General features: G+C 62.0%; 5 protein-coding genes across 8 annotated transcripts; 3 read left to right on the plus strand and 2 right to left on the minus strand.

Moving 5' to 3' along the window:
- Positions 1-1,834: 1,834 nt before the first annotated feature.
- Positions 1,835-4,788, minus strand: LOC126035969 (uncharacterized). Of its 2 annotated transcripts, XM_049795144.1 has the most exons (8): positions 4,348-4,788; positions 4,155-4,229; positions 3,961-4,038; positions 2,950-3,003; positions 2,835-2,870; positions 2,703-2,747; positions 2,379-2,519; positions 1,835-2,284 (listed from the first exon to the last, which is right to left on the minus strand). In XM_049795144.1, the coding sequence occupies exons 1-8, from the start codon at positions 4,682-4,684 to the stop codon at positions 1,947-1,949; spliced, it is 1,104 nt and encodes a 367-aa protein (XP_049651101.1). In that variant the 5' UTR covers positions 4,685-4,788; the 3' UTR covers positions 1,835-1,946. The 2 variants fall into 2 exon arrangements, with proteins under 2 accessions (XP_049651101.1, XP_049651102.1); XM_049795145.1 differs by lacking the exon at positions 2,835-2,870.
- Positions 4,789-6,507: 1,719 nt separating this feature from the next.
- On the plus strand, positions 6,508-9,660 carry LOC126036303 (killer cell lectin-like receptor subfamily G member 1). The gene is made up of 6 exons (XM_049795895.1): positions 6,508-6,556; positions 7,034-7,144; positions 7,664-7,744; positions 8,415-8,563; positions 8,828-8,931; positions 9,465-9,660. The coding sequence occupies exons 1-6, from the start codon at positions 6,508-6,510 to the stop codon at positions 9,658-9,660; spliced, it is 690 nt and encodes a 229-aa protein (XP_049651852.1).
- A 1,066-nt stretch (positions 9,661-10,726) lies between these two features.
- LOC126036096 (B-cell differentiation antigen CD72-like) lies at positions 10,727-13,008 on the plus strand. Its single transcript, XM_049795446.1, is given in 6 exon segments — positions 10,727-10,871; positions 10,982-11,086; positions 11,685-11,999; positions 12,140-12,288; positions 12,521-12,565; positions 12,865-13,008. Coding segments are annotated over 6 exon segments (903 nt in total).
- Positions 13,009-15,304: 2,296 nt separating this feature from the next.
- LOC126036020 (B-cell differentiation antigen CD72-like) lies at positions 15,305-17,844 on the minus strand. Of its 3 annotated transcripts, XM_049795253.1 has the most exons (6): positions 17,655-17,844; positions 17,440-17,544; positions 16,527-16,841; positions 16,238-16,386; positions 15,905-16,005; positions 15,305-15,569 (listed from the first exon to the last, which is right to left on the minus strand). In XM_049795253.1, exons 1-6 carry the CDS (start codon positions 17,797-17,799, stop codon positions 15,422-15,424), a joined length of 963 nt encoding a protein of 320 aa, XP_049651210.1. In that variant the 5' UTR covers positions 17,800-17,844; the 3' UTR covers positions 15,305-15,421. The 3 variants fall into 3 exon arrangements, with proteins under 3 accessions (XP_049651210.1, XP_049651209.1, XP_049651212.1); XM_049795252.1 differs by having other exon boundaries at positions 15,482-15,569; positions 15,905-16,386; XM_049795255.1 differs by lacking the exon at positions 17,440-17,544 and having other exon boundaries at positions 15,482-15,569; positions 15,905-16,386.
- Positions 17,845-19,471: 1,627 nt separating this feature from the next.
- Positions 19,472-23,318, plus strand: LOC126036090 (B-cell differentiation antigen CD72-like). The gene is made up of 8 exons (XM_049795434.1): positions 19,472-19,556; positions 19,649-19,738; positions 19,962-20,051; positions 20,582-20,896; positions 21,145-21,293; positions 21,638-21,789; positions 22,711-22,878; positions 23,218-23,318. The coding sequence occupies exons 1-7, from the start codon at positions 19,472-19,474 to the stop codon at positions 22,850-22,852; spliced, it is 1,023 nt and encodes a 340-aa protein (XP_049651391.1). The 3' UTR covers positions 22,853-22,878; positions 23,218-23,318.
- The last annotated feature ends 884 nt before the right edge of the window (positions 23,319-24,202 follow it).

The following is a 24,202-nucleotide window of genomic DNA, read 5'->3' on the forward strand; positions in this document are numbered from 1 at the left end:
GTGTCTCAGAGCTGGAGGCAGGAGGCTGTAGCCTCTGGTGGGGAGCATGGCAGGATGCCAGGGAGCAAGGCAGGATGGTGAGGAGCATGGTTGGGTGGTGGGGAGCACAGCATGGTAGTGGGTAGCATGGGCAACCGCAGCCCAAAGGTGCCCTCCTGTTGCAACCTCACTGGTTGCAAGCAGCAGGGCTCAGGAAGGGAGATCCCACCTTTCTCCTACCTTCGCCCACCCTGGTAAGCCCCAAAGGAGAAAGACAGGGCAGAGCTGTTTGCAGGCAGTGGTCCCACTGCCAGGAGGCTTGAGAGCTGCTGGCCAGCAGCCAGCCGGTTTCTGCTCCCTGCTCTGGAGCACAGAGGATGGTTTTTGTACGGCCATGGGACCCCTATCCCCACCAGGGCTGGTCCCACACCCAGCAGCTCCCATGGGCCCCAGCTCTCTGGCCGCTGCATCATGGGGCCAGCACGCCTCCGCAGCATGGCCCTTCTCTCTGATCCAGGGTGCACAGCTGGTGTGGGACGAGGGACGGTGCCGTGAGAGGTAACGGGCTTTCCCAGCACCATCCACCCACGCTTCTCCCCTGCCAGATGCCAGCTGGGCTGTAATGTTGCTGCTCAGTGGTGCTGTAGCACTTGCTGTCCCCCAGTTACCTCCCTGGTGGCCCCCGTTGGCCATGCCCGTGGCTGCTCCCCATGGCTTGGCCACATGTGGGGTGCACGCTAGCGTGTGCATCTGGAGGACGTGGGGTGCCCTGGCAAGCCCCTGCAGTGGTGTTTCTAGTGGGGCAGGCATCCAAGGCAGCAGTGGGCTGGGGTGTGCAGCAGGAAGGGCAGGAGCTGGGGGACGTCTTGCTGGGAAGCTACATGGATATGTATTGCAACCTCACCCTGAAGGTCACGCACGGCCTCTGAGCAGTGCTGGCCCTGCTACATCCTCAAGATGGATGACAACTGCTTCAACATGGACTGCTTGCCCATCTTCCTGGCTGGGCTTGACCTGACACAGACCAGCCTCTCTGTGGGGTCCCTCTTCTCCTGGGAGAAGTGGAAGGTCACCTGCCAGCCCTCCAGCAAGCGGCACGTGGCATGGCAGGAATACTGTTCTGACATCTACCTGCCCTATGCAGGTGGCATCACCTACATCCTCTCCCTGGACATGGCCAAGTGATTCTGGAGGCAGCCAGCACGTTTGCCCCATCCCCATGGAGGATGTGGGCATCCTGGTGGAGGTGGTAGGGGTCCAGATAAGAGCCAGTGACCGCTTTGCCAAGCGCAATATGCCATGGCATATCTGCAACTACTGCTACCTGATGGTGATCTGTGTCCTGAGTGCTGGGAGCAGGAGGGGGCTCACCGCAGCATGCTGCAAGTCCGCAGCACCGTCTGTGACAGCCCCAGCTCACCTGCTGGAAGTGACCACCTAAGGACCCAGCGATCAAGGGACCAGGGCTGCAGCACGCACTGCCTCCCCAGCCCCCGTGCTGCCCAGCATTGCCTACCCTGGCCCCTTCCCTTGCAGAACAATGCAGCTCATGTCCCATCTGGCCTCCCTGCCCTTCCAAGCCCCAGCAGCAGCCCTGCTCCCCTCCACAACCTGGCAGCATGTTCTCCAGGCCAGGGTCCCGTCGGCCCCAGACATAACTGGAAGCCATCAGGGCACAGACAGGGGCATGGAACATACACCTGCCCCACCATGAGTGGCCTGGGAGTTTCTCGGAGGCCATAAATAGCCCAGTTCCCCTTCTGCTCATCTCGAAAGTGAGAAGGGGAACATCCCCCGGACATGGGGAAAGAATCGGTCGATTGTTGTCACTGGTACAAAAGCTATTTTTAATTTTATTAAAATGTCTCTCTTCTATAAACTTCCAAAATATCCAGGGCCTCTGCTATAAAGATTTGTGCCACAGCTGTGTAGTGAATTGTTGCCCCTGGGGCTGGGGATGGTGGCACTCATGGGGGGGTGCAGCCGGCAGCAGGGGACATCTGAGGCTCCTCTTTGTGATCTGGAGAGGTGTGGGGAGCACCTGGGGAGCAGGGCACCCCGGGGCCACCTTCAAAAAAGGGCACGTGGGGGACGTAGTGACCGAGTGGGCCAGGGTGGGTCTGCGGCCGGAGCAGGAGCTGGTGCAGGGTCTCGCCCACTTGCACCAGGCTGTGGGAGAGGAGGTGGAGGTGGGAGACGGTGTCACTGGCCAGGCTCTCCAGCAGCGCCTGCTGCTGCCGCGACGTTTGCAGGATCTGCACCAGCAGCTGCTGAATGCTCTGAAGCAAGCCTGCCATGCTGGAGCCTGCAGTGAGAGGCAGGTCAGTGGCAGCAAACCCTCACCATGGCTCTGAGAGCCCCTGCCGTGAGGCTGTTGGGATGCTGCAGGGAGGACCCACCTTGCAGGCTTGCATCTGATGCCCCTTCTGCTGCTGGCTGCTCACTCATGGCAGTTGTCCCAGGGGAGCCCGGGGCTGCGGTGGCCACTGGCAGCACTTGGTTTCCTCTCTGCAACCCTGGGGACATCTCACCAGGAAAATCTGCCACAATGGTTTGGCATGGAGGGAGCAACCAAAGCACTGGAGCCACTCAAGCCCAAGCCCCATACACAGCCCGATCCCACCACAGAGCCCCAGGTGGGCACTGCTTGTGGGAGCCCCTGCTCTCCGTCCCCACAGGCAGGACAGGACAGGGGGGACTTGCTCAAAGCTGCAGACACTTACCAGCCTTTTGCTCAGCTCTTTCCTGCTTCAGGGCAGTATGACAACCTGGAAAGAGAACAGATGCAGTCCATGAGCTTCAGCTACCTCCTGCCCCGGGGCGCACAAGCACAGTGGCCTGGGCATGGTACTCACCCAGGAGGGGAAGGGGAGGGAAGCAGTGACCGGTGTCTGCAACGAGAACCGTATCAGACCCTGCTTGTGGGGCTGAGGGGGTTTACTGGGCTGAGCGGGGCAAGGAAAGCCTTACGTGGCATGGTGGGGGAAGTGGGTGGCATTCCAGCGACGTGGTCCCCACTGGCTGCTGGGAGAGAGCAGAGAGGAGAGATGCACTGTCTGAGGGGACCTGTGGGGGATCACCACCACCCCGGGGTCTGCCCAGCTTGCCCCGGCCAGCCCCGCAGCCCGACATGCCCTAGCCACAGCTCCACAGCACCCTGCAGGGCCCCAAAGCGTTTCACGAGCTAGATACAAAAGCAGGAGTCACTCACCCACCACTGCAATGCAGCCACCTCTGGGCTGGAAGGCAGCAGCGGCGTAGCAGCGCGCAGCAACGCTACACAACAGATTAGGACTGGAAGTGAAGGAGAATCCCACATCCACTTGAAACTGCAGGGGGAATTTAGGGAGACAGAAGGTAATTACCCAGTGCGGGATGCTGGCCGGGGCACCCACGCAAATCAGACCCAGGGACATACCCTGCATCACCTCAGTGCCAAACCCTCAAGAGTGCAAACACTGAGGGGGACGCAGGATCCACCCCTGGGTGGGCTGCAGGGCAGGGGAGCTGCAGGCACCTCTGGCCCTCACACCCAGTCCTAACTCATCTGGAGGTTTATGGTGTTACTGGGGAAGGGGGAAGCCAGGACCTGTCGAAGGAAGGGGAGTCACATGCCCTGCAGTGCCGCACAGCCGCAAGAGCCCCCTGAGCTGGATCGGGGCCACCGTCCCTTTGAGACCTTGAGCCCCACAGCCTGCCATGGGGCACCCAGCAGCCTCGCCATGCCCTCAGGCTGGGTCAGAGCTGAGGACCCCCTCCTGCCCTGTCCAACCATCCCCATCCCCACACGCTCTGGGGCTGGTTTGGAGCCAAAGCCTCTGGAGAGAGGTTCCAACATCCCCATTGGCGAGCATCCCTGCTAAGGGACTTGTGATGGGACACCTGACCCTCTAAGCCCCCCCCATTCCCATCATGCTGGCATGGGCTTGGGCTGGAGCCGTGGCCGTGCAGCCCGGTGCAGCGGGGCAGACCAGTACTTACGGCTCTCTGGCTCGTCCTTCACACACTGCAGCAGCGGGGACAGCAGCATGCCTGGGGCGTCCCTGCCAACGTCGTGCTCTGCAGAAGGAGAGTGAGGGGTTGCAGAAAAGAGCTTCGATAACTGGGAGACAAGGTGTGCCTGCCATCCCACAGCTGGGACAAGCCGCACTCCAGCTGCCTGAGCTCACGAGTACCTGGTGGCTCTGGCGAGGACGAAGGGTGGGCAGCAAGGGCTGACCTGCGCCTCCTGGGGGTCAGCTTCACCAGGTCTAGAGGAAAAGAAAGAGATCATCAACAGACCCTGGGTGCCCATGCAGCACCAGCGCTCCCCCAGTATCCCACGTCCAGCCACCCCGCAGAGCTCGCCCACCCGTCCCTGGCACCCACCTGGCATCCTCCTCTCGCCGAAAACGGGCCGCCCGGCCGCCTTCCAGATGCTCTTCATGGCTCGGTAGTGCGGGGGCAGGCAGGGTGAGTGGTGTCCTACCCTCCGGCGCGTCTCCCGCTCCGAGTGGAAAGCCTGCTTGAGCGCCTTCCACTTGGAGCGGCACTGGGCCATGCTGCGCCCGTAGCCGGCCGCCGCCAGCCCCTGGGAGATCTCCCGCCACAGTGCCTCGTTGGGTCGCGACGTGGAAGCCATGAGCAGGGCGGCCTCCCCGGAGCTCCCCACCAGCGCCAGGAGGCTGCTGACCTCCGCCTGCGTCCAGGCTCGCCCGCGGGGCATGCTGCCGGGGGCGAGGGTGGGTGCCGGGCGGAAACCTCGGCCCCGGGCCGGTGGTGAGGCCGGGATGGGCAGGGCTCAGCCCCGGGGCTCGGCCGTGCGCTCCCCGGGAGTCTGCCGCACAGGGATCTGCACCGGCAGCCGCCGGGAGCTGCACCGGGGGCCGGCCCCGGGAGCCGCACCGGGATCCGCACCGGGAGTCGCGGGGATCCACAGCGGGAGCCGCACCGGGATCCGCGCCGGGGACCGCCGGGAGCCGCACCGGCGGCCGCACCGGGAGCCGCACCGAGCGCTCCTGCGCGGCACCGGGCGCCGCGCCGGGAGCTGCCGGGAGTCGCCGGGAGCCGCACCGAGCATGTGCAGCCCCGGGAGGAGCCGCTGGGAAACGTAGTCCCGGCCTCGCTAACGCCCCCCCACCATCACCCGCCAGCCGGGCGGAGGGGGTCGTTGTCTGCCCGCAGCCATCCCCGCTCCTGCCTGCCCTGCCCGGCTGTAGGGCTTGTGAGATATGTTCGTCTGATTCGTGTCAATATAAACAATGCTAGGGCCGCATAATAAAATGTGACCCTCACTGTCTATGTGATCTTTAACCATTTTGTCGATCCTTGTGTAACCGCAGGCCGGGAGGAGACAGATGATATGTACGTAGTTCATTCTCTTTTTGCCAACCCAAAACCGGTTCTGTTGTTAACTATCCTAGAAGAGAACTGAGGCATTTGGATGTGTATTTGGCCTCAGGGATTGCGGTGCTTGGGATCTTGATGGGCCATTTGTTGTGTGTATTTGTTGGGTGGGGGTCTGTTGTGGACTTGTTTGGGTTCTGGTGATTGCGGCTGGTGCTGTGCAAGGTGCCGGCGGTCACACAGGGTGTCTGCGGTCTGGCCCGAACAGTGGGGAGCCTGGTCAGAGACAAGTTTCTAAGCACCCCCACAACCAGGAGATGGAGAAGAACACGCCTAGTATGAATATGTAACGAATGTTAGACTATAAAAGAAGCTGTCTTGTTTTTCACAGCGCACGTCTTGGTAGAGCAGAAGGTCCCGGTGTGCCCAGTGCTGTTTGCTTGCCTTTATTCATTTAATAAATTGTTAACTTTGTTTAAAATCCTGTTTGGGACAAAATTCATTTACAACAGGGTGGAGGCGCGTGGTGTGGCAGGGAGCCTGGGATCTCTGCCCCCCCCAAAATGCCGAGGGCACAGCAGGGATGGCCATCACGACAGCCCTCAAGGCTCAGGGATTGGAAGGAGCAGCCCAGGCCCCTGCTTTCCAGGGCTGAGATGCAGCTGCAGGCCCATGCACAAAAAAAAAAAAAAAAAAGAAAAAAAAAGGGGGGGGGGGGCAGCAGAAACCACATCTGAGCAAACACCCCGTGGTCTTGCTGCTTTGAGAGTGCAGAGCCCGGGGATGCAGGCAGGGCCCCATGTCCTGCTCCCCAAGGATGCCCAGGTCCCCCGCACGGTCCCTAGGACAGATCTGCTGAGCACCGAGGCGTCGGGTCACGGAAGGCAGCATTGACATGGCTGCCTAGTCCAGCCCTGGCCCTGTGTCTGAGCTAGCAGCCATCTCCACCGCTCGCTGCCCCCCAGCCAGGGGTGCGGGTTTCCCTGGTGTGGGGAATGCCTGGGTGCTGGCCAACAAGGGGTTCCCCCTCACCCCAGTTGCTGGCAGCACCGTGACCCCACAGGGCTGGGGCCCAGGTGGTGCCTCTGGGGACCCCACCAGGAAGTGACACTCTCCATTTCGCGTCACACCCGGCTGCCAAAGGGGGCTGGGAGGGGGTTACCGCTTCCCCTGTGGGACACAGAGTGAGAGACCAAGGGAGGGATGGAAGAGGGGGTCACGTATGCGGATCTGCGCTTGCCCCCCACACCAGGTAATGGCGTGCTGCTCCCTGCCCCTGGCACCCCAGCTCTCCGGTGGGTCCCCTGCCCTCCTGCAGCCCCTTGCCCTCTGAAGGGCTGTTCCCCCAGCCCTGCTCCCCCCTGCTCGCTCCTTTCGGGTATCTTCTTCCCAAACAGCTTACTCTCCAGCCCTCTTGCAGACTGCCTGCTCTCAGGGTTTCAAGGGTTTCAAGGAGGGTTTCAAGGGCAGGGGATGCCCACTGCACCCCAGTGCCACAGCACACACAGGCACCCCTCGGTCCGCTCTGCTCACCCCGTGCCAAGCGCTGTCTGCAGGGAAACGATTTCTAGGAGGGTCAAAGGGCTTGCAAACAGGGTCTCCCTCAGTTTTCCTGGTCTCCCCCACTGCCTCCTGAGACCCTGCCCAGGGTTCACAGACCTTTCCTGGTTGAGGGGGTCCCCACTGCTCCCACCAAGCCCCCAGGGCTCACGTTAACTCCCTTTCTCAGCTCCTCAGCAGCCACTGCGTCTGCCATGGTGCTGGGCAGCCATCAGCCTGGCTCTCCTCTCCCTGATGCTCCTGCTGGCGCAAATCATCCTCGCTGGCTTGAGCTTCCACTGTGAGTATCTGCTTGTGCCCAGACCTCTCTGGCTGGGGTCTTGGGCTCTGGATTGGCACCATGGGGCCTGTGTAGCAACAGACAGAGCTGCAGCTTGCCCACGGAGCCGGGACCTCCTGCCTGGGGCCAAGGGTGTTGCGGGTTCTGGGGCAAGCAGGAAAATTGGTGAGGCAAGACCTTGCCTGCCTGGCTGGGAGCAGAAGGCGAGGGGACAGCGTGGGCTTGGGGATGGTGCTGGGGCATCCCGCTCCATCACGTGGCAATGAAATTAAAAGGGAAGGAGAGTGGTGACACTGAAACCGAAAGGCAGAAGCACTTTCCCCGAAAGCCTGTTGTGTGATGAGCCCCCAAGCACAGCAAAAGCCGCAAGGACCTTTGGCGGGCTTAGCTGGCAGGTCACCTAAAGCGGGGGATGCCCTCAGCCACAGCCGTGGCCTGTCCCGTGGGAGAGGACTCTGGGTGCTGCGGGGAGCAGGAGCCCAGGGTTGGCGGGGACTCTCCTGTGCTCTTCTGCTGTAGATTTAGGACAACAGGAGAGCTGCACCCATGGTCCATGGAGCATGGAGGAGAGCCCCAGCTATGGGCAACAGACACTGCAAGGTAGGAGAACATGGTGGGCTCCTGGGCAAGGCTTGGAGAGAGCCTGGCTGCTTCTTTCAAGAGGCAGGATCTGTCCCTACTCCAGAACGTGCCCCCCGCCAAGTCTTCCTTCAGCCTCGCTGCCTGTCCCCTGGCTCACAGCATGGAATGCTGCCCCAGTGCTGCTGAACAGGCTGCACTGGTGGGACCCCTTTGGAAGAGATGACCCCAGCGCAGCTCAGCGTCGCGTGGGCCTGCCACGAGCATCAGGCTTATGGCTGCCATAAGCATCCATGTGCCAAATGGCATCAGGTGCTCTCTTTCAACCAGTGTCTGGTGATGCTGAAATCTTCACTGTGTTCCCAGCGCTTTGCTAATGATGCTTGTATCGTACCCCCAAACCTGGAGCTCTCCTTCCTGACCCACCTGCCCAATGCCAGCACCTTCGTGTAACCAGCCCATCTCCCCTGAGGCTCCCACTGGGGAGCTGGGGCTGTGATGTGGGACCTGGGCTCCAGAGTAAAGGCAAGTGGAGGGTCCTCTCCGTGGGGCAGCCACAGGAGTACAATGGGCTGGTTGGTACCCTGGCTGCCCCTTGTCACCCTCCTGTCCCTTGGGCTGGGGGCTGGTGGCATCCCCTACCAGCTGCCCCATCCCGGCTGCTCCTGCAGGCTGTATTTCTGGTGTGCAGGGAGATGCCAGTTCTGCCCGGCTGGCTGGGTCTGGGATGCAGGGCGGTGCTACTACTTCTCCTCTGCCAAAAAGAGCTGGGAGCAGAGCAGAGAAGACTGCTGCTCCAAAGGGGCACAGCTAGTCACCATCCGAGCCAACACCACCCTGGTGAGTGCACCCAGCCTGGCCTGTCCATCTGCCCATGGGCATTGGGCTGTGCTGGTGACCACCTCAAGGTCCCTCAGCAGTCACCCAGCCATCACCAGAAGGGTCTCAGCTCCCTGGCTCTGGCCCGCATGCCCAAAGCCTAGCCAAGCCTCCAGGCAGGGAGCTGGTGATGCTGTGCCTGTACTGCGCAGCCCCCATCACTAATGGTGTGGCTGGGGCTGGGTGTCCCCCCAGGGAGCTCATGCAGGTCCTCTCCTGTGCTAGGCTTTCCTGGTGCGCACAGCCAACATGAAGGTGTTCCACGTGGGACTGAAGAGGGATGGCTCCAGGTCTGACTGGAAGTGGCTGGATGGCACCGCACTGAAGGGGTGAGGCTGTCAGCTTGTCCCCAGCCAGGGGACAGCTGAGGGTCCAGCATCAGGGCCAGGAGGAGACAGGGCGACAGGCAGCCCACTGGCATGCAGGAATGTGCTCCACATTTTGGCCACCTCTTGTCTTCCCAGGGCTGCACTGGGGCATTTTAGGGAAGGGAAAATTGTGGGGGCCTGACTCTGGTGCCCACACCTTGGCTGGGTGAGGGGCTGAGGGGGCTCCCCCCAAAGCAGGTTCCCAGGCTTTGCTTGGTGCAACTGGTGCTGAGCCCTGCCAGGAGGGATCTGGGGGTACTGCGGGCATGATGGGGCTGGGGGCTGCATGTCAAACAGGCAGAGGTAGTGTGGGGGAGATCAGAGCATGTGTCCTAATTGGGAGGAGGGTGGCAGGGGACAGTGCTCCATGGGGAGGGTGAGCTTTGCCCCCACAGCATCTCTGTGCAGCCTCTGGTCCCTGGCTGGAGATGCTGCTGATGGGATGACCCCAGCCCTTCCCACCCATCCCATCTCAGCCTGCTCTCTCCCTGCAGGCTCTTCCGAATCCAGCGCTCCACCAGCTCCTTCCTGGCCTGCGGCAGGGTGTCAGGCCTGGGGCTGTCAGGCGGTCTGTGCGGGGAAGCCCTCGGCTGGGTCTGCGAGCAGAGCGCAGCCACCCTGCAGTGGCTCCGGTCCTCACCCCCCGCCTTCCTCTGGGGAAACACCACCTACACCTGTGTGGGGCCATGATGACCGTGGGGACCTCCAGGCTGTCCCACCACCCTGCTCCCTGCCTGACCCCACCGCACGGGCGTCCCCGGCCGCTGCTGCCTCCTCACTCAGACCTCTTTACCTCCCTGGATCTCTGCACTTTGCCAATAAACTCTGGCACTTGGATGCTGTGGCTGGCTTTGGGGGATGAAGGTGGTGGGATGGAGGAGCATCCTCCAGCTCACTGACTCGGTTGGGTTGCATTGCTGCCCAGTGGCAAACTGCAGCTGCTGTGGCACTGAAGGAAGTGTTTGGGAGCCAGCATCCACCCAAGCGTCCCCATGGCTTGGTGGCAGTGTGGAGCAGCTCCTGTGCAGGCTGGAGCAGGTCCGCCCAAAGCTCTGGGCTTTCTGGTCATGGTGGCTGCCTGGGGTTTATGCTTCTTGGGAAAGGCAGCTGAGAGGTGAGCCTTTGCCTCCCCAGTCCCACAGAAGGCTTGGGCTGGGCAGCAGTTTGTCTCCTGGTGCCTGCCCAATCTGAGGAGGTCACAGCAAACACCCTCACTTTGCTTTGAGGCTGGGTGATGTGCGAGAACCTAAAAGGCCTGCTGGGGCTTGGCTTGGAGGAGTTTGGTCATGGGGGCTGTTATGGTTTCAATATAGACCACCTGGGATTTGCCAGCAACATACCGCTCTGGCATGGACATGCCTGGGAGTCCCTCCTGGCACATGTGGAGGACTAAGCCCCCACAATCACTGCATCCCATTTCCCGAGCAGGGGCTGGGATGGGAAAGGTGATGCATGGAGCAGCAGGGCCCCACTGTGGCCAGTACACACGGGCTCTCAGGGCTCCTTGCAGCCTGGGGAGGCAGATGCAGAGTATGCTGCCCAGGATAGACCTTGTTCATGCCCCCAGCCCCTGAAGCAAGAGCAACCTCAGAAATAAAACCACTTTTTATAAATAAAGCAACTACTTCTGCTTTTCTGAACATGAAGATGTGGCTCCACCCCATGCAATCTTTGCCACAGACTGTCACCTGATTGCGGTGGAGCAGGGAAGGACCGAGTCCCTGGGCTGCTGCCGCTTGCGGCAGCACCTGCTCACATGGCCCAGAGCGTGGTCTACGCCGACTTGAAGTTTGCCACAGCCCCACCGGTCACGGCCCCCAGCTGCCCCGCAGCCCCCGATGAGGACGACAGCCCCTACGAGAACGTGCCACTGGGGACGGTGACTGCAGCGCCCAGCCCAGGTGAGAGCCCGGCCACGGGCACCGCTGCGGGGATGCCCCGACACGGCGTGGGCAGCGAGCGGTGGCAGTGGGACCACGGGGTGATGCCCATGGGCGCACATCTCTTGCAGGGCGCTGGCACCGGCGCTGGCGCATCCCTGCACGGCTGCTGGCAGCCAGCCTGCTGCTGCTGCTGCTGCTGCTGCTGGTGGCCACTGTGGCCCTGGGGGCTTGCTGTGAGTCGGGGTGAGGGCCGCAGGGTGGGAGGCACGATGGGGAGAGGGGCACCGGGAGCAGGTTCGGGGCTGGGTGAGGGCTGGGCTGCTGGGGGGGCGTGAGGGCCAGGGTGTGCCTGGGGCTGGCGGTCCAGGGCAGCGCTGCTTCTTGCTTGGCACCCTGAGCTGCCCTCCCACGGCATCTGCCTGCACTGCCTTCCCCCTGCTTCTCGCTGCCTTCCCATTGCCTCCCATCACTTTCACTTTCACCCGCCTTTGCTCTCCCTCCTCTTGCTCTCTTGTTGCTGCCCCCTTCCCCCCGCCTCCCCCTCCCCCTGCCTCCTGTCACCTTCCTTTTCCCTTCCCGTTGCCTCCCGTTGCCTTTCCATCGGCTTCCGTTTGCCTTCCTATTGTGTCCCACCGCCTTCCCTTTGCCTGCCCTTTCCCACCCGTCGCCTTTGCGTTGCCTCCCATTGCCTCCCCTCGACATCCTTGCGGCTGTCTTGTCCTCCCCACGGCCTGGCCGTGCCCACCCTGCCCCCTGAGCAGGATCGGACCCGGGTCCCCCCCCGCTCGGGCCGTCCTCCCCCCGTGCCCCAGCTCACCCCCGTGTCCCCAGACTGGCAGGTCACCCGCAGCCTGCAGGACGCCTCCCGTGAGCACGCGGCCGAGCAGGGCCGCCTCTCGCAGGAGGCGAGCGCGCGGGAGCAGAGCCTGGAGCGGACGCGGCTGGAGCTGGCGTGGGCCAGAGCGGAGCTGCAGCGAGCCTGGCGGGAGGGCAACAGCAGCCAGCTGGAGCTGGGGAGCCTGAACGCCGAGCTGGGGCGCGCCAGGCAGGAGCTGGCTGTGCTGGAGCAGGAGGTGCAGGAGGTGCAGAGGGAGCTCAGGGCCAGCGAGAGCTCCGTCGGCCGCCTGCGCGCCTGCGTGAATACGGGTAGGGTAGGGTAGGGCCGCGGAGGGCCGGGGGAGCGGGCAGTGGTGCTGCTGGGGAGATGTCGGGGCCGATCCTGGCCGGGCTGGGCCCCCCGAGCACCCGCGGGAGGGCGAGCGCCTGAGCCGTGCCCCTGCCCCCAGATTGCTGCCCCTCGGGCTGGGTGCTCTACAGGAGCAGGTGCCTCTTCATCTCGGTGGAGAAGAAGACCTGGTGGGACAGCTATTACGACTGCACGATGAAATCCGCTCGGCTGCTGGTCCAAGGCGACTGGCCGTCGTGGACGGTGCCGGTACAGAGCGGGGGGGCTGCGGCAGCCCAGGAGGGTGGGCGCGACGGTGGGGCTGGGCAGAGCCCCGTGGGGCCAGCAGCAGCGGCATCTGCGGAGGTGCTGGGGTGGCACTGCGAGCCCTGGGTGCCCACCTCAGCGGGCTGCGGGGGGGAGCACGGTCGGCCCCGGGGCTCCCGGGTACCAGGTGGGCACTGGGCACGGGGTGGGCAGTCAACAGCTTCTGTCCCCCCAGCATTTTGTGCAGGTGCATGGTTCCAAGTACTGCATCGGAGAGAGATAATAAAATCTTCATGGTAAACCTGATGGCTTTTATGAGAAGCTGTTTAAAGAATAAGTTGTTCCATCCTGTCCACCTGCACCTCTCCCACCTTCAACAGCCATGGGTAGAGGTGATGGGTATTGCTCAGGCATCTGTCCTGACCACGGGACCGATGCTCAGGCATGGGCAGTGCTCTGGCCTTCCTGCCCAGGCTAAGGGGCCCTGGGGCTGCAGCTATGTGGGAGACACCATGAGCCTGGCAGCAGGCTGTGAGCATGGTGGTGGCACCTCTCACGTGCTCCTTGTCGTCTAGGAACAGCTAGTTCCCACTCTGTGCAAGACCATCTTATGGAAAGGTAAGCAACTCCTACTGCTTTGATGACTTTCCATGGATCTGTGAGAAGCCCCCAGATCTGAGCAGCCCATCAGAGACCCTCTTTCCTCTCCTGGCCAACGGGTGAACTCTGAGACTCCCTTTCTATCACAGGACTGAGGGGCAGGAGCTGGGAGTCCACAGCAAAGGCACCCTTTCCCTCCTGCACAGCCACATCCCTGCGCACCATTGCCTCAACCGCATTGCAGAGCTCTGGGGATACAGGTTGGGAAAGAAGGTGTCTGCATTTTAAAACAAGATTTATGGAAAAGAGACCATATTTCTGTGTTCCACACTCATGCCCAAACTTACATGCCCAGCCCCAGCCCTTCAGCCCCAGCTCCTGTGACTCAGGGAGGGGATGCCAGTACCAACTCTTGCTCACCTATGCTGCCTTCTGCTGAGGCTGGTTTGGGAGGTCCCCCTTGCACCATGTGAAGCTGGGTATAATGGTGTCATTGGTGTCCCCAAACTGTCCCCCTCGGGGAGTCCTTTTGTTTTACTGGCTGCCCTTGCCTTTGTCACTGTCACTGGCTCCTATCCTGCCCTTTCTCCTCTCTCCATCACCTGCCCTTGGCCACAGCCTGTCCCAGAGCTGAGCTTTGTTATCCCAGTCAGAGAAGAGCCTTGATCCCAGGAAGAAGATGGAGCATGTCCTTCTGGGTGTGTGGTGGTCTAGGCCCAGGGAGGACGTGCTGGTGGGTGGGGAAAATCAGGCAAGATTTACCAAGGTCAAGTGATGCCTGTCCGACCTGCCTGCTGCTGTGGGAATACTGGGCCGGGGACAAGGGGAGAGCAATGGGGGCCATTTTTCATGAACCTTTGAGGTCTGGGACATGGTTTCCCCTGGTCTCCTTGCTGGCAGAGTGGGGACATGTGGCCAGGAGAAGGAAAGAAGGTGGTGGGTGGAAACCTGAATGGCAGGAGGGCTGCAAGGGAGTGTCAGTGATGCCCTCATCCAGATGGCAATAAGCCTGCTGGGTCAATCCTGGGGCTGATGCTTAGCCTTCACCAGTGCCCCAGGTGAAGGATGGGGGTGGCCTCAGCCAAATGGGGGACAACACCAAACTGGACAGTAGTGGGTATACTGGAGGGTAGGACTGGTGTTCAGAGGGGCCTGGAGAAACTGGGTGATGGGAGCCTGCTGATGCTGGATGGGGGAAAGAGCAAGTCCTGCAGCTGGGAAAGAAGGAGAAACCCCACATGGCAAGATGGGCAAGCAAGCAGCCATGCTGAACAAGCCCGAGGGACACACGAACCAGTGGCTGGACAGGAGTCAGCAGTGTGTCCTTGTGGTGGCAGAGCCCAATGACACTGTGGGCTGTGGTGGCTGGAGCTCAGGGCTCCAGGGGCAGGGAGCCTGCTCCTCTGCAGGCACCAGGGAGACCACGTCTGGGTTCCCCAGGACAAGCCAGACACGGCAAATCCTTGTTTCACATGATAGCTGAGATTGCAGGGGACCTTCTGCAATCCTGTCCCAGCCTCCCAGCCTCCCTGTGCCATGGGCTGGCTCCACCAGCCTCGTTCCACACCTCGTCTCCCAGGAGCTGCCCACATCCAGCTTGGCAAAGTGGTCCTTGCCTCATCCCCCTCTCTGCAGAAACACTGAGTGAGTCTGGGAGGATCAGCGCTGCCCCGGGACTCCCTCACCTAGCCCAGCTGGGTCAGGGCTCCCTCATCGCCTCCCTGTCAGCTCAGGTCCCACCATGTTCTCAGGGATCTTTCCCCCATGGTGGCAGGGGTCTCCCCTTTCCCCCATGTTCCCAAGCTTCCCCAGTGCTCCCCCCCTCTGTCCCACTGTTTCAAGGCTTCTTGCTGCACCCCCTTTTCTTCCCATGGCCTCAGGGCTCCCTTATTCACCCCCCATGGTTTCAGGTCTCCCCAGCACTCCCCCATCTCCCCCATGGTCTCGGGGGTCTCCAGCAGTTTCTTATGCTGATGGCACCCCTGCCTGCAGCCTCCCCAGGCAAGGCTCAGCCCAAAGCCTTGGGCAGGTGATGGAGGGAGGAGAAAGGGCAGGATGAGAGAGCTGTCGATGCTGATGGAAGGGACAGGCATTAGAGGACAGGACTTCCAAAAGAGGACCAGTAGAGGACAGGACTTTCCAAAAAGGACCAGTCAAGGACACCAATGGTGCCATCATCCCCCATCTCTGAAAAGATGCAAATGGCACAGCCTACACCAGTGCACTGCTGGCAGCCTTGGGAGAGCACAGCAGGTGGGAGCTGGGCTCCGCACCAGAGTCCCAGGTCCCTGTGAGCTGTGCTGGCTGGGCCACACAGGGACATGCAGAGGGCTGGTGCAAGGTGGTGTAAGTGTATGTGTGAGTGTGAGAGAGAGCAATAAGGTCTGTTTTCCATAAGTCTTGCTTTAAAATACAGACACTCTTTCCCAGCTCTTTGCAACACGGTGGAGGCAATGTGTGTACAGGGGAGACGGTCTCGGCGTGCACCCCCAGTTTCTGTCCCCCAGTGCTGCAATGGAGTGGGGTGACAGCACAGTCACTCATCGACCAGGAGAGGAAGGAGGGTCTTGGATGCGCTGCTTAGCTTGGGGGGCTGCTCACAGATCCACTGGTACCTTTTCAGACATTTTGAACTCTCTATTTTCCCATTATATGATATCCCACAGTCTCCAGAATTTTTGTACCTAGGAGAGACGGCATATCTCAGTGGGGTAGTGACAGCACCCTTACTGTGGACACCTCTTCCCACAGGTCCCAGTCCTGCTGGGGCAGGCAGGGAGCCTGGCACTGGGAAAAGTCTGAGGAAGGGCCACATTCCTCCCCCCAGCCTCCTGCTCTGCCACTTGGAGGTCTGGATGTGCACCAGGCAGCTGGGGTCTGCCCAGGGCCCCCTCCCCACCTTGGGGCACTTCTCTTTGGAGCATCACCCCCTTTGCCAGGGAAGTCTCACAGGGGTGAAACAGCACCTCCCTGGCACAATTAAAGGGCAGATGCTAGTGCCATGGACTGCTGCACTTACAAGTAAGACTGCTTGCTGTCCAGCCATACAACAGAATTCTTCATGTCAAGATGAACTCTTGCTCCGATCCAGTATGTGGCACCATCTACCTGCACAAAATGCTGGGGGGACAGAAGCTGTTGACTGCCCACCCCGTGCCCAGTGCCCACCTGGTACCCGGGAGCCCCGGGGCCGACCGTGCTCCCCCCCGCAGCCCGCTGAGGTGGGCACCCAGGGCTCGCAGTGCCACCCCAGCACCTCCGCAGATGCCGCTGCTGCTGGCCCCACGGGGCTCTGCCCAGCCCCACCGTCGCGCCCCCCCTCCTGGGCTGCCGCAGCCCCCCCGCTCTGTACCGGCACCGTCCACGACGGCCAGTCGCCTTGGACCAGCAGCCGAGCGGATTTCATCGTGCAGTCGTAATAGCTGTCCCACCAGGTCTTCTTCTCCACCGAGATGAAGAGGCACCTGCTCCTGTAGAGCACCCAGCCCGAGGGGCAGCAATCTGGGGGCAGGGGCACGGCTCAGGCGCTCGCCCTCCCGCGGGTGCTCGGGGGGCCCAGCCCGGCCAGGATCGGCCCCGACATCTCCCCAGCAGCACCACTGCCCGCTCCCCCGGCCCTCCGCGGCCCTACCCTACCCTACCCGTATTCACGCAGGCGCGCAGGCGGCCGACGGAGCTCTCGCTGGCCCTGAGCTCCCTCTGCACCTCCTGCACCTCCTGCTCCAGCACAGCCAGCTCCTGCCTGGCGCGCCCCAGCTCGGCGTTCAGGCTCCCCAGCTCCAGCTGGCTGCTGTTGCCCTCCCGCCAGGCTCGCTGCAGCTCCGCTCTGGCCCACGCCAGCTCCAGCCGCGTCCGCTCCAGGCTCTGCTCCCGCGCGCTCGCCTCCTGCGAGAGGCGGCCCTGCTCGGCCGCGTGCTCACGGGAGGCGTCCTGCAGGCTGCGGGTGACCTGCCAGTCTGGGGACACGGGGGTGAGCTGGGGCACGGGGGGAGGACGGCCCGAGCGGGGGGGGACCCGGGTCCGATCCTGCTCAGGGGGCAGGGTGGGCACGGCCAGGCCGTGGGGAGGACAAGACAGCCGCAAGGATGTCGAGGGGAGGCAATGGGAGGCAACGCAAAGGCGACGGGTGGGAAAGGGCAGGCAAAGGGAAGGCGGTGGGACACAATAGGAAGGCAAACGGAAGCCGATGGAAAGGCAACGGGAGGCAACGGGAAGGGAAAAGGAAGGTGACAGGAGGCAGGGGGAGGGGGAGGCGGGGGGAAGGGGGCAGCAACAAGAGAGCAAGAGGAGGGAGAGCAAAGGCGGGTGAAAGTGAAAGTGATGGGAGGCAATGGGAAGGCAGCGAGAAGCAGGGGGAAGGCAGTGCAGGCAGATGCCGTGGGAGGGCAGCTCAGGGTGCCAAGCAAGAAGCAGCGCTGCCCTGGACCGCCAGCCCCAGGCACACCCTGGCCCTCACGCCCCCCCAGCAGCCCAGCCCTCACCCAGCCCCGAACCTGCTCCCGGTGCCCCTCTCCCCATCGTGCCTCCCACCCTGCGGCCCTCACCCCGACTCACAGCAAGCCCCCAGGGCCACAGTGGCCACCAGCAGCAGCAGCAGCAGCAGCAGCAGGCTGGCTGCCAGCAGCCGTGCAGGGATGCGCCAGCGCCGGTGCCAGCGCCCTGCAAGAGATGTGCGCCCATGGGCATCACCCCGTGGTCCCACTGCCACCGCTCGCTGCCCACGCCGTGTCGGGGCATCCCCGCAGCGGTGCCCGTGGCCGGGCTCTCACCTGGGCTGGGCGCTGCAGTCACCGTCCCCAGTGGCACGTTCTCGTAGGGGCTGTCGTCCTCATCGGGGGCTGCGGGGCAGCTGGGGGCCGTGACCGGTGGGGCTGTGGCAAACTTCAAGTCGGCGTAGACCACGCTCTGGGCCATGCCCTGCGCTGCCCCGATGGCCCTGATGGTTCCTGCTCTGCTGCAGTTGCCCCCTCTCTCAGATCTGCAAAGGAGAAGTGTGGCTGGTTTCTGCAGAAGCAGAAGTTTACTGTGCTGTGTGGCAGACAGGAGCAGGACAGCCCAGCTACGGAGACCAGTGCCCTGCCATTGGCTCTGGTGCTTCCATCCTGTCCCCTTCCACGCCCCGAAACTGCTCAGGGTCCCCTGGGATGGCAGTGGGGTGGTACAGCTCCAGGCTGAGCAACTGGGCAGAGCTGCAGGACTCAGCCTACTGAGAATCAACCCAAATCCCTGGGGCAGGGCATGTGGGAACAGGTGGCTCTGGTGCTGGAGGTTCCCCCTTTCTGTGCTCTGCTCCGGCGTTTGAGCATCACTATGGTGCAGAAATGTTTGTCCTAATGGCTAAAACAGGTTTCCATGTTGCAGCATGAGCTCTTGCTCTTCTCCCCTTCTCCTGGCCACATCTCCCCACTCTGCCAGCAAGGATACCACAGGGGACCACATCCCACACCTTGAAGGGTCAAGGTATATGGCCCCCATTGCTCTCACCTCATCCCCAGCCCAGTGTTCCCACAGCAGCAGGCAGGCAGGTTGGGCAGGCACCACTTGCCCTTGGTAAATTCTGCTGGGCTCCCCCGAGACACTGCCATGTCCTCCCTGGGCCTGGACCACTGTGTGCCCAAGAGGATGTGCTCCATCTTCTTCCTGGGGATTGGGTGGAAGCTGCTCAACCTTTAGTTTTCCATAACTCCTTCCTGTCCTCCTTGAGGGTGGCTGTGATTTTTGCCTTTCTCCAGTGATGAAGGACTTCTCCTGCTCTTGCAGAGATGATGGAGAGTGGCCTTGCAATGCTGTGCTCCACCAGCACCCTTGCACACCTGCAGTCCTGTTCCAGCAACTGGCTGTATCCAGACATACCCAGCTGGTCCCCAACTCAGTGCCCCTTCTGAAACCTGCTTTTCTCCAAATACAGTTCAGTAGAAACCTCTGAGATGCTGAGGGGCTGGATGTTGGGACCGAAGAAGAGATGTTGTGAGTAGTGGGGTTGTGGTCTGGGGAAGGGAAGGCAAAGCGGGCGTCATTGCTCTATGCAACCCTTTGGGGGGGCGGGGTGGGAGACATGCCGAGCCAGAGTCTTCAAGGAGGGGACCAGGGAGAGGATGAACGGCAGTGGCACAAGCTACATCATGGGGAAATTCCCATTCCCAGAGGCCAGGAGGGGAAATCATCCGCGAAGACCTCCAGCCTTCCACAGGGCTGCCCCCCCAGGGCAATGTGCTCCTGTGTCCAGGCTGGCCCTGCTTTCGCCCAGCTCTCTCTTGGCCCAGGGATTTGGTTCCATCTTTGCTCTGCCTGCCCTGACCTCAGGCCGCCATGTGCCTGGGGGGACCGTGAGCACTTTCGGGGCGTGGGAGGGGATGGGCCAGTGGTGCTGGGACCAATGAGAGGGTGCTGATCCCCCAGCCGTGCCTCGCTGGTCCCATCTGCTGCAGCTCAGAGCAAACTTCTGCTTCTGCAGACACTGGCTGCACTTCTCCTTTGCACCCCTGAGAGACGGCACAATCACCAGGGAGGAGGACCATCCCACAAAGGCATCCCAAGGGCAGGCTGGGAGCCAGCAGGGCTCGGGGCTTGCTCAGCGCTTGCCCACATGGCCCAGAGCGTGGTGTATGCTGACTTGAGGTTTGCCAAGGTGATGGGGGGCCGGAGCATGGCCAGCCAGGCACTGGAGGCAGGTGAGAGCCCATGGGACCCTCCCTCCCCCCACATGCCCCTGCCATGCCCAGCCCCGTGGACTCAATTGCTCTCCCCTGCCTTCCTCCAACAGCCCTTGGCATGGATGAAGCGGAGAGCCCCTATGAGAACATGCAGTCGGCACCAGCGGGGCAGGACGGGGATGGGGCCCAGCCCAGCCCAGGTGAGTGCCCAGCTGGAGCCCAGGGGATCCGGAGACGTCCTGGCGTGGGCAGTGGGTGGTGTTTTGGGGTGCTCCCGCTTCCATCCTTGAAAAGAGGAAGCGCCCACACTGTGCCACCTGTGCCATCATGCTACCACTCCTCTGCCGGCAGGCAGGAGTTCTGGGGGCTGCCAGGGGTTTCCCAGCTCAACAGCTGACGCCTGTGGTCATTTGTGTCTTGCAGGGCGCTGGTCTTGGCGGCTGTGCATCCCTGTGGGGCTACTGGTAACATGCCTGCTGCTGCTGGTGGCCACTGTGGCCCTGGGGGCTTGCTGTGAGTAGGGGGGTGGGCACTTCTGGGGCTGGGGCTGGCTGGGCAGCACGGGGAGAGGGAGGCAGCTGGGCTGGGCTGGGTGCCATGGGTGAACGGCGGGGATGAACAGAGGCATGCCTACACACACTGCTCATGGCTGTGTCCCTCTGCCCTGACTGCCACAAGCTGGCCCATATCCCTTGGACATCATGGATACCGCCCTTGCCTCCCATCACCCACATTCCCCACCTTGTTCGCCATTTCTGCTCCTTTCCCTTCCCTTCCAGGCGTTGCCCAGCCTTATACTGCTGTACTCTCCCTGCCCCTGCCCTGCTCTGTCTGCTCCTACACCCTGTCCTGCCTTGCCCTGCTCTACCCTTGCCAGCTCCTGCCCAGCCCCTGAACATACACTTCCCTGCCATGTCTTTCCCATCCAGCATGGACACCTCCCTGCCTTGCCCTGCCCATCCTCCCCTCTGAGCAGGATCAGTCCCACATCCCCCCGCTCGGGCCGTCCCCCCCCGTGCCCCAGCTCACCCCCGTGTCCCCAGACTGGCAGGTCACCCGCAGCCTGCAGGACGCCTCCCGTGAGCACGCGGCCGAGCAGGGCCGCCTCTCGCAGGAGGCGAGCGCGCGGGAGCAGAGCCTGGAGCGGACGCGGCTGGAGCTGGCGTGGGCCAGAGCGGAGCTGCAGCGAGCCTGGCGGGAGGGCAACAGCAGCCAGCTGGAGCTGGGGAGCCTGAACGCCGAGCTGGGGCGCGCCAGGGGGATCCTGGGGAAGATGGAGAAGGAGATGCAGGAGGTGCAGAGGGAGCTCAACAACAGCGAGAGCACCGTGGCCATCCTGCGCTCCTGCACAGCTATAGGTAGGGAGATGGTGGAGCAGGGACGGGGTGCCCTGGAGGACTGGCACCTCTCAGCAGGTGCAGTGCCAAGGCACAAGCCCCTGCTTTTTTGGCCACATGGTAGAGACAGGGTGGTCTGAAGGCTGAAGCTATGCTTGGAGCAGAGGCTAAGCCTGTGACATCTGCTGGGAATATGTGGGGCTGTTTCTGGTCCTCCCCCCAGGGCATCTGTAGCTGAGCAAGTACCTGAGTTGTGCCCCTGCCCCCAGATTGCTGCCCTTCTGGCTGGCTGCTATACAGGGGCAAGTGCCTCTTCATCTCGTCAGAGAAGAAGACATGGGAGGACAGCAGAGATGAGTGTGACAAGAAATATTCTCAGCTCCTGGTCACCAAATCCTGGACTCGCTGGACTGTGCCGGTAGGGTGCTGGGGGAGCTGAGGGCAGCAGCTGGGGCATCGAGCTCTGGGCTCCCCAGGTGGGCCAGCACCGCTCTGGGTCCAGGGGCCCCTGGCCTGCCGAAACATTGGAGGGTGCAAGGCTGATTTCTGGAGCGCATGGCTGCTGGTGGAAATAGGGCAGAGATGCTCTGGCACCCCTGGATGCTGCCCAAGCTGGAGCAGGGCACCAGGGCTGCTCAGCTGTCCTGCCCCAGGGAGCTCCAGCCCCAGGGGCTCCTTGGGGAGATAACCACCCCCTGCAAACACTGCAGCACATAGGTACCATGGAAAAGCCACTAAAAGGCCCTTTTTTGCCTTCCCCAGGCTTTCCTGAAGAACGCAGACATCCCATACTGGATCGGGCTGCAGAAGGGCAGTTTTCCCTGGTACGACTATGGCTGGCTGGAGGAAGAGGACCCAGATGGTGATGGGGTGTCGGATGCCTGGTTCTGGGTGGACGGCTCCCTTTATGAAAGGTACCTGGCAGCACAGCCTCTTGACAAAACCCCCTCTCTTCCAGCACAGCTTTAGGGAGCATTTTAAATCCCACTGGTACCCGGCCCCAGGCACAAGCACCAGGCAACAAAGAGCATCAAAGCAGCTGAGGCCAAGGGGAGGTGGGTGCAGTGGTGTGATGAGGTGCTTAGAGGCTGTGGAAATGGAAAGCCAAGATGTAGGGGGGCACGTGCAAGCAGAAGGCAGCGAGAGGGGACAAAAGAAACCGCAAGTTTTATTTGGGGTCTAGACAAAGCATTCGAGCACCTCTGTCTCCCACGTGCGTGGCTGGTTCCTTCTCGAGGGGAAATCAAGCCTTCCCGCCTGCAGAGGGTCCCGGGCTCCTCCCCACCACGTGCACCCCCTCCCCAGCTCACCACCGCTTCCTCTTGCAGTGTCTGAGAGCAGTGGGGAGGAACAGACCCGTCTGGCTGGGTGCTGGGTACCCAGCCCCTACCCTCTGCCTGACTCTCCTCTATCCTCAGCCCCACCATGGGGGGCTGCACCCCACCGCAGCCCCGTGGCCCGGGGCAGCTCCTCTGCCTACCCACAGGACCTCAGGGAGGACCAGGCTCTCCCCACCACTGGGTGTTGCAGGGATGAAATATCCCCCAGAAGCGAGGCTGAGATTCAAGCAGGGGGGAGGCTAAGGGGAATCACAAGCAATGCAAGCCTTTTGCAGAGGGGTTTCTCAGCCTGCCCAAGTAACGGCAGAGATGTGTCAGCTGAGGCTTCAGCCTTTGAAATCAGTAGGAGAGGACTGGGGGATCCCCGCTTTAACTGCAGCATCATCCCCTCCCATGCGACTGTACAAGAGGCAGCCGTCAGCAGCCGCAGCTGCCTCGGCAGCGGGTAGCAGATAGGGCAGTGGCAGCCCCCTCATGTGTCATTTTCCCATCCAGGCCATGGCAGTCAAAGTCAAATGGATCCTGTGCCATAATAAGCCGCGGGAACATCAAACCCGCTCAGTGCGCTGGTCCCGATGACCTGCACCTCTGGATCTGTGAGAAGGCGGCAGGGCCAAGCTCCCCTTTCGTGGGGTGATGGCCGCTGGCCCCAGCACCGCTGTGGTGAGTGTGCCCCTGCCAGGCTCTGCCGAGCCCTGGGGTGCGCGGGGCCTGTCGGGTGTGTATGGAGGAAAGTGGGGAGCCTGGGGCTCTGCGTGGGGCATGTTGACCCCCTCCCTTGGAAAGGGATAGGGATGCAGGCACCTTCCTGTGCTGGGTGGAGCCTGCCTCCTTCCCTTCACTGCCACGGGAGCCCCTGGTCTGTGGTAGCTCAAAAGACCCCTGCAAGCTGTGGTGCAGCAAAGGGGCAATATGGGGGAAAACCCTTTGCAAGCTGCCTTTCCAGCCCTGCTGTGTGCAATGGAGGCTGGGCAGCACCTCACCCTCTGCCTTCCCTTGCAGTGCCTGCACCCTGCACCGCCTCCGCTTCAGCCTTGCTGCCCCCCCTGCCTGCGATGTCCCTTCCATGCGAGCAACCCCCTTCCCTCTCACAGACCCCTGCCCATGGGCTGCCCAGGCCCTTCTCAGCAACGCCATGATGCTCCAGCATCACGGAGGCTGGGGGAGGCGGCAGCAGTGGCCATTTCCCCCCCAGCTGATGTGCTTCAACAGAGCAGTATGGGCCCCACAGCTCAGCCCCACACCTGCATGGTGTATGCTGGGTCTTCCTGCGCAGAGAGGCTGGTGTACGATGGGGACCCCAGACCCAGCCACAGAGCAGAGCAAGTCCTGATGCTTAGCGCTGCAGCCATGTAATATCCCCAGCACAGAGTGAGCTGTGGTGCTGGCAGGGAAGGACGTGGGAGTAGGGGACAGCACAGCCCCACACCTGGCCAGGTCCCCTCCCCACGGCAGGAACTTTCCGCCTGGGCCCATCCCAGGAGCAGCTTGGCCACAGCCTTCGGGCATCCCAGCAAGCAATAGCCTTGGCAAAGCCTTGGCGCCCAAGGAGGGAAGCTGTGCCTGAACCAGCCGGTGCTTGTGCTGGCGGTTGAGTTTTTTTTGCTAATTAGAAAGTAGAGCAATGACCTTCAGGATTGTATGATGTGATGGTGCCTTTCAAAAGCAAAAGCAACTCTGGCACTTGCAGCGGACTGATGCTTTGCGAGACAAGTCATCAGGACTTTAAATAGTTACTACATCAGGACTTTAAATAGTTACTACACATGTGCACACGCAAAGATTAAGCAAAATAGCCCTGATGTAACATTGCAGCCAGGCAAGAGCAGAGGAAGTCATGTTCAATCAGGCAAAGACACTCTCAGTTTATTACAGTGTCGTGTGTGCCATATATAGTTAATTGCTGTGTGAATTAGCTTGCTTGAAGAGCAAGAGAGTGTTAAAGGCAGGCTTTTTGGAGGTGGCACATGTCACTCCTTGTCCGCTG

Source organism: Accipiter gentilis, chromosome Z (assembly GCF_929443795.1).
Source record: "Accipiter gentilis chromosome Z, bAccGen1.1, whole genome shotgun sequence".
In the NCBI taxonomy this organism is placed as follows: Eukaryota; Metazoa; Chordata; class Aves; order Accipitriformes; family Accipitridae; genus Astur; species Astur gentilis.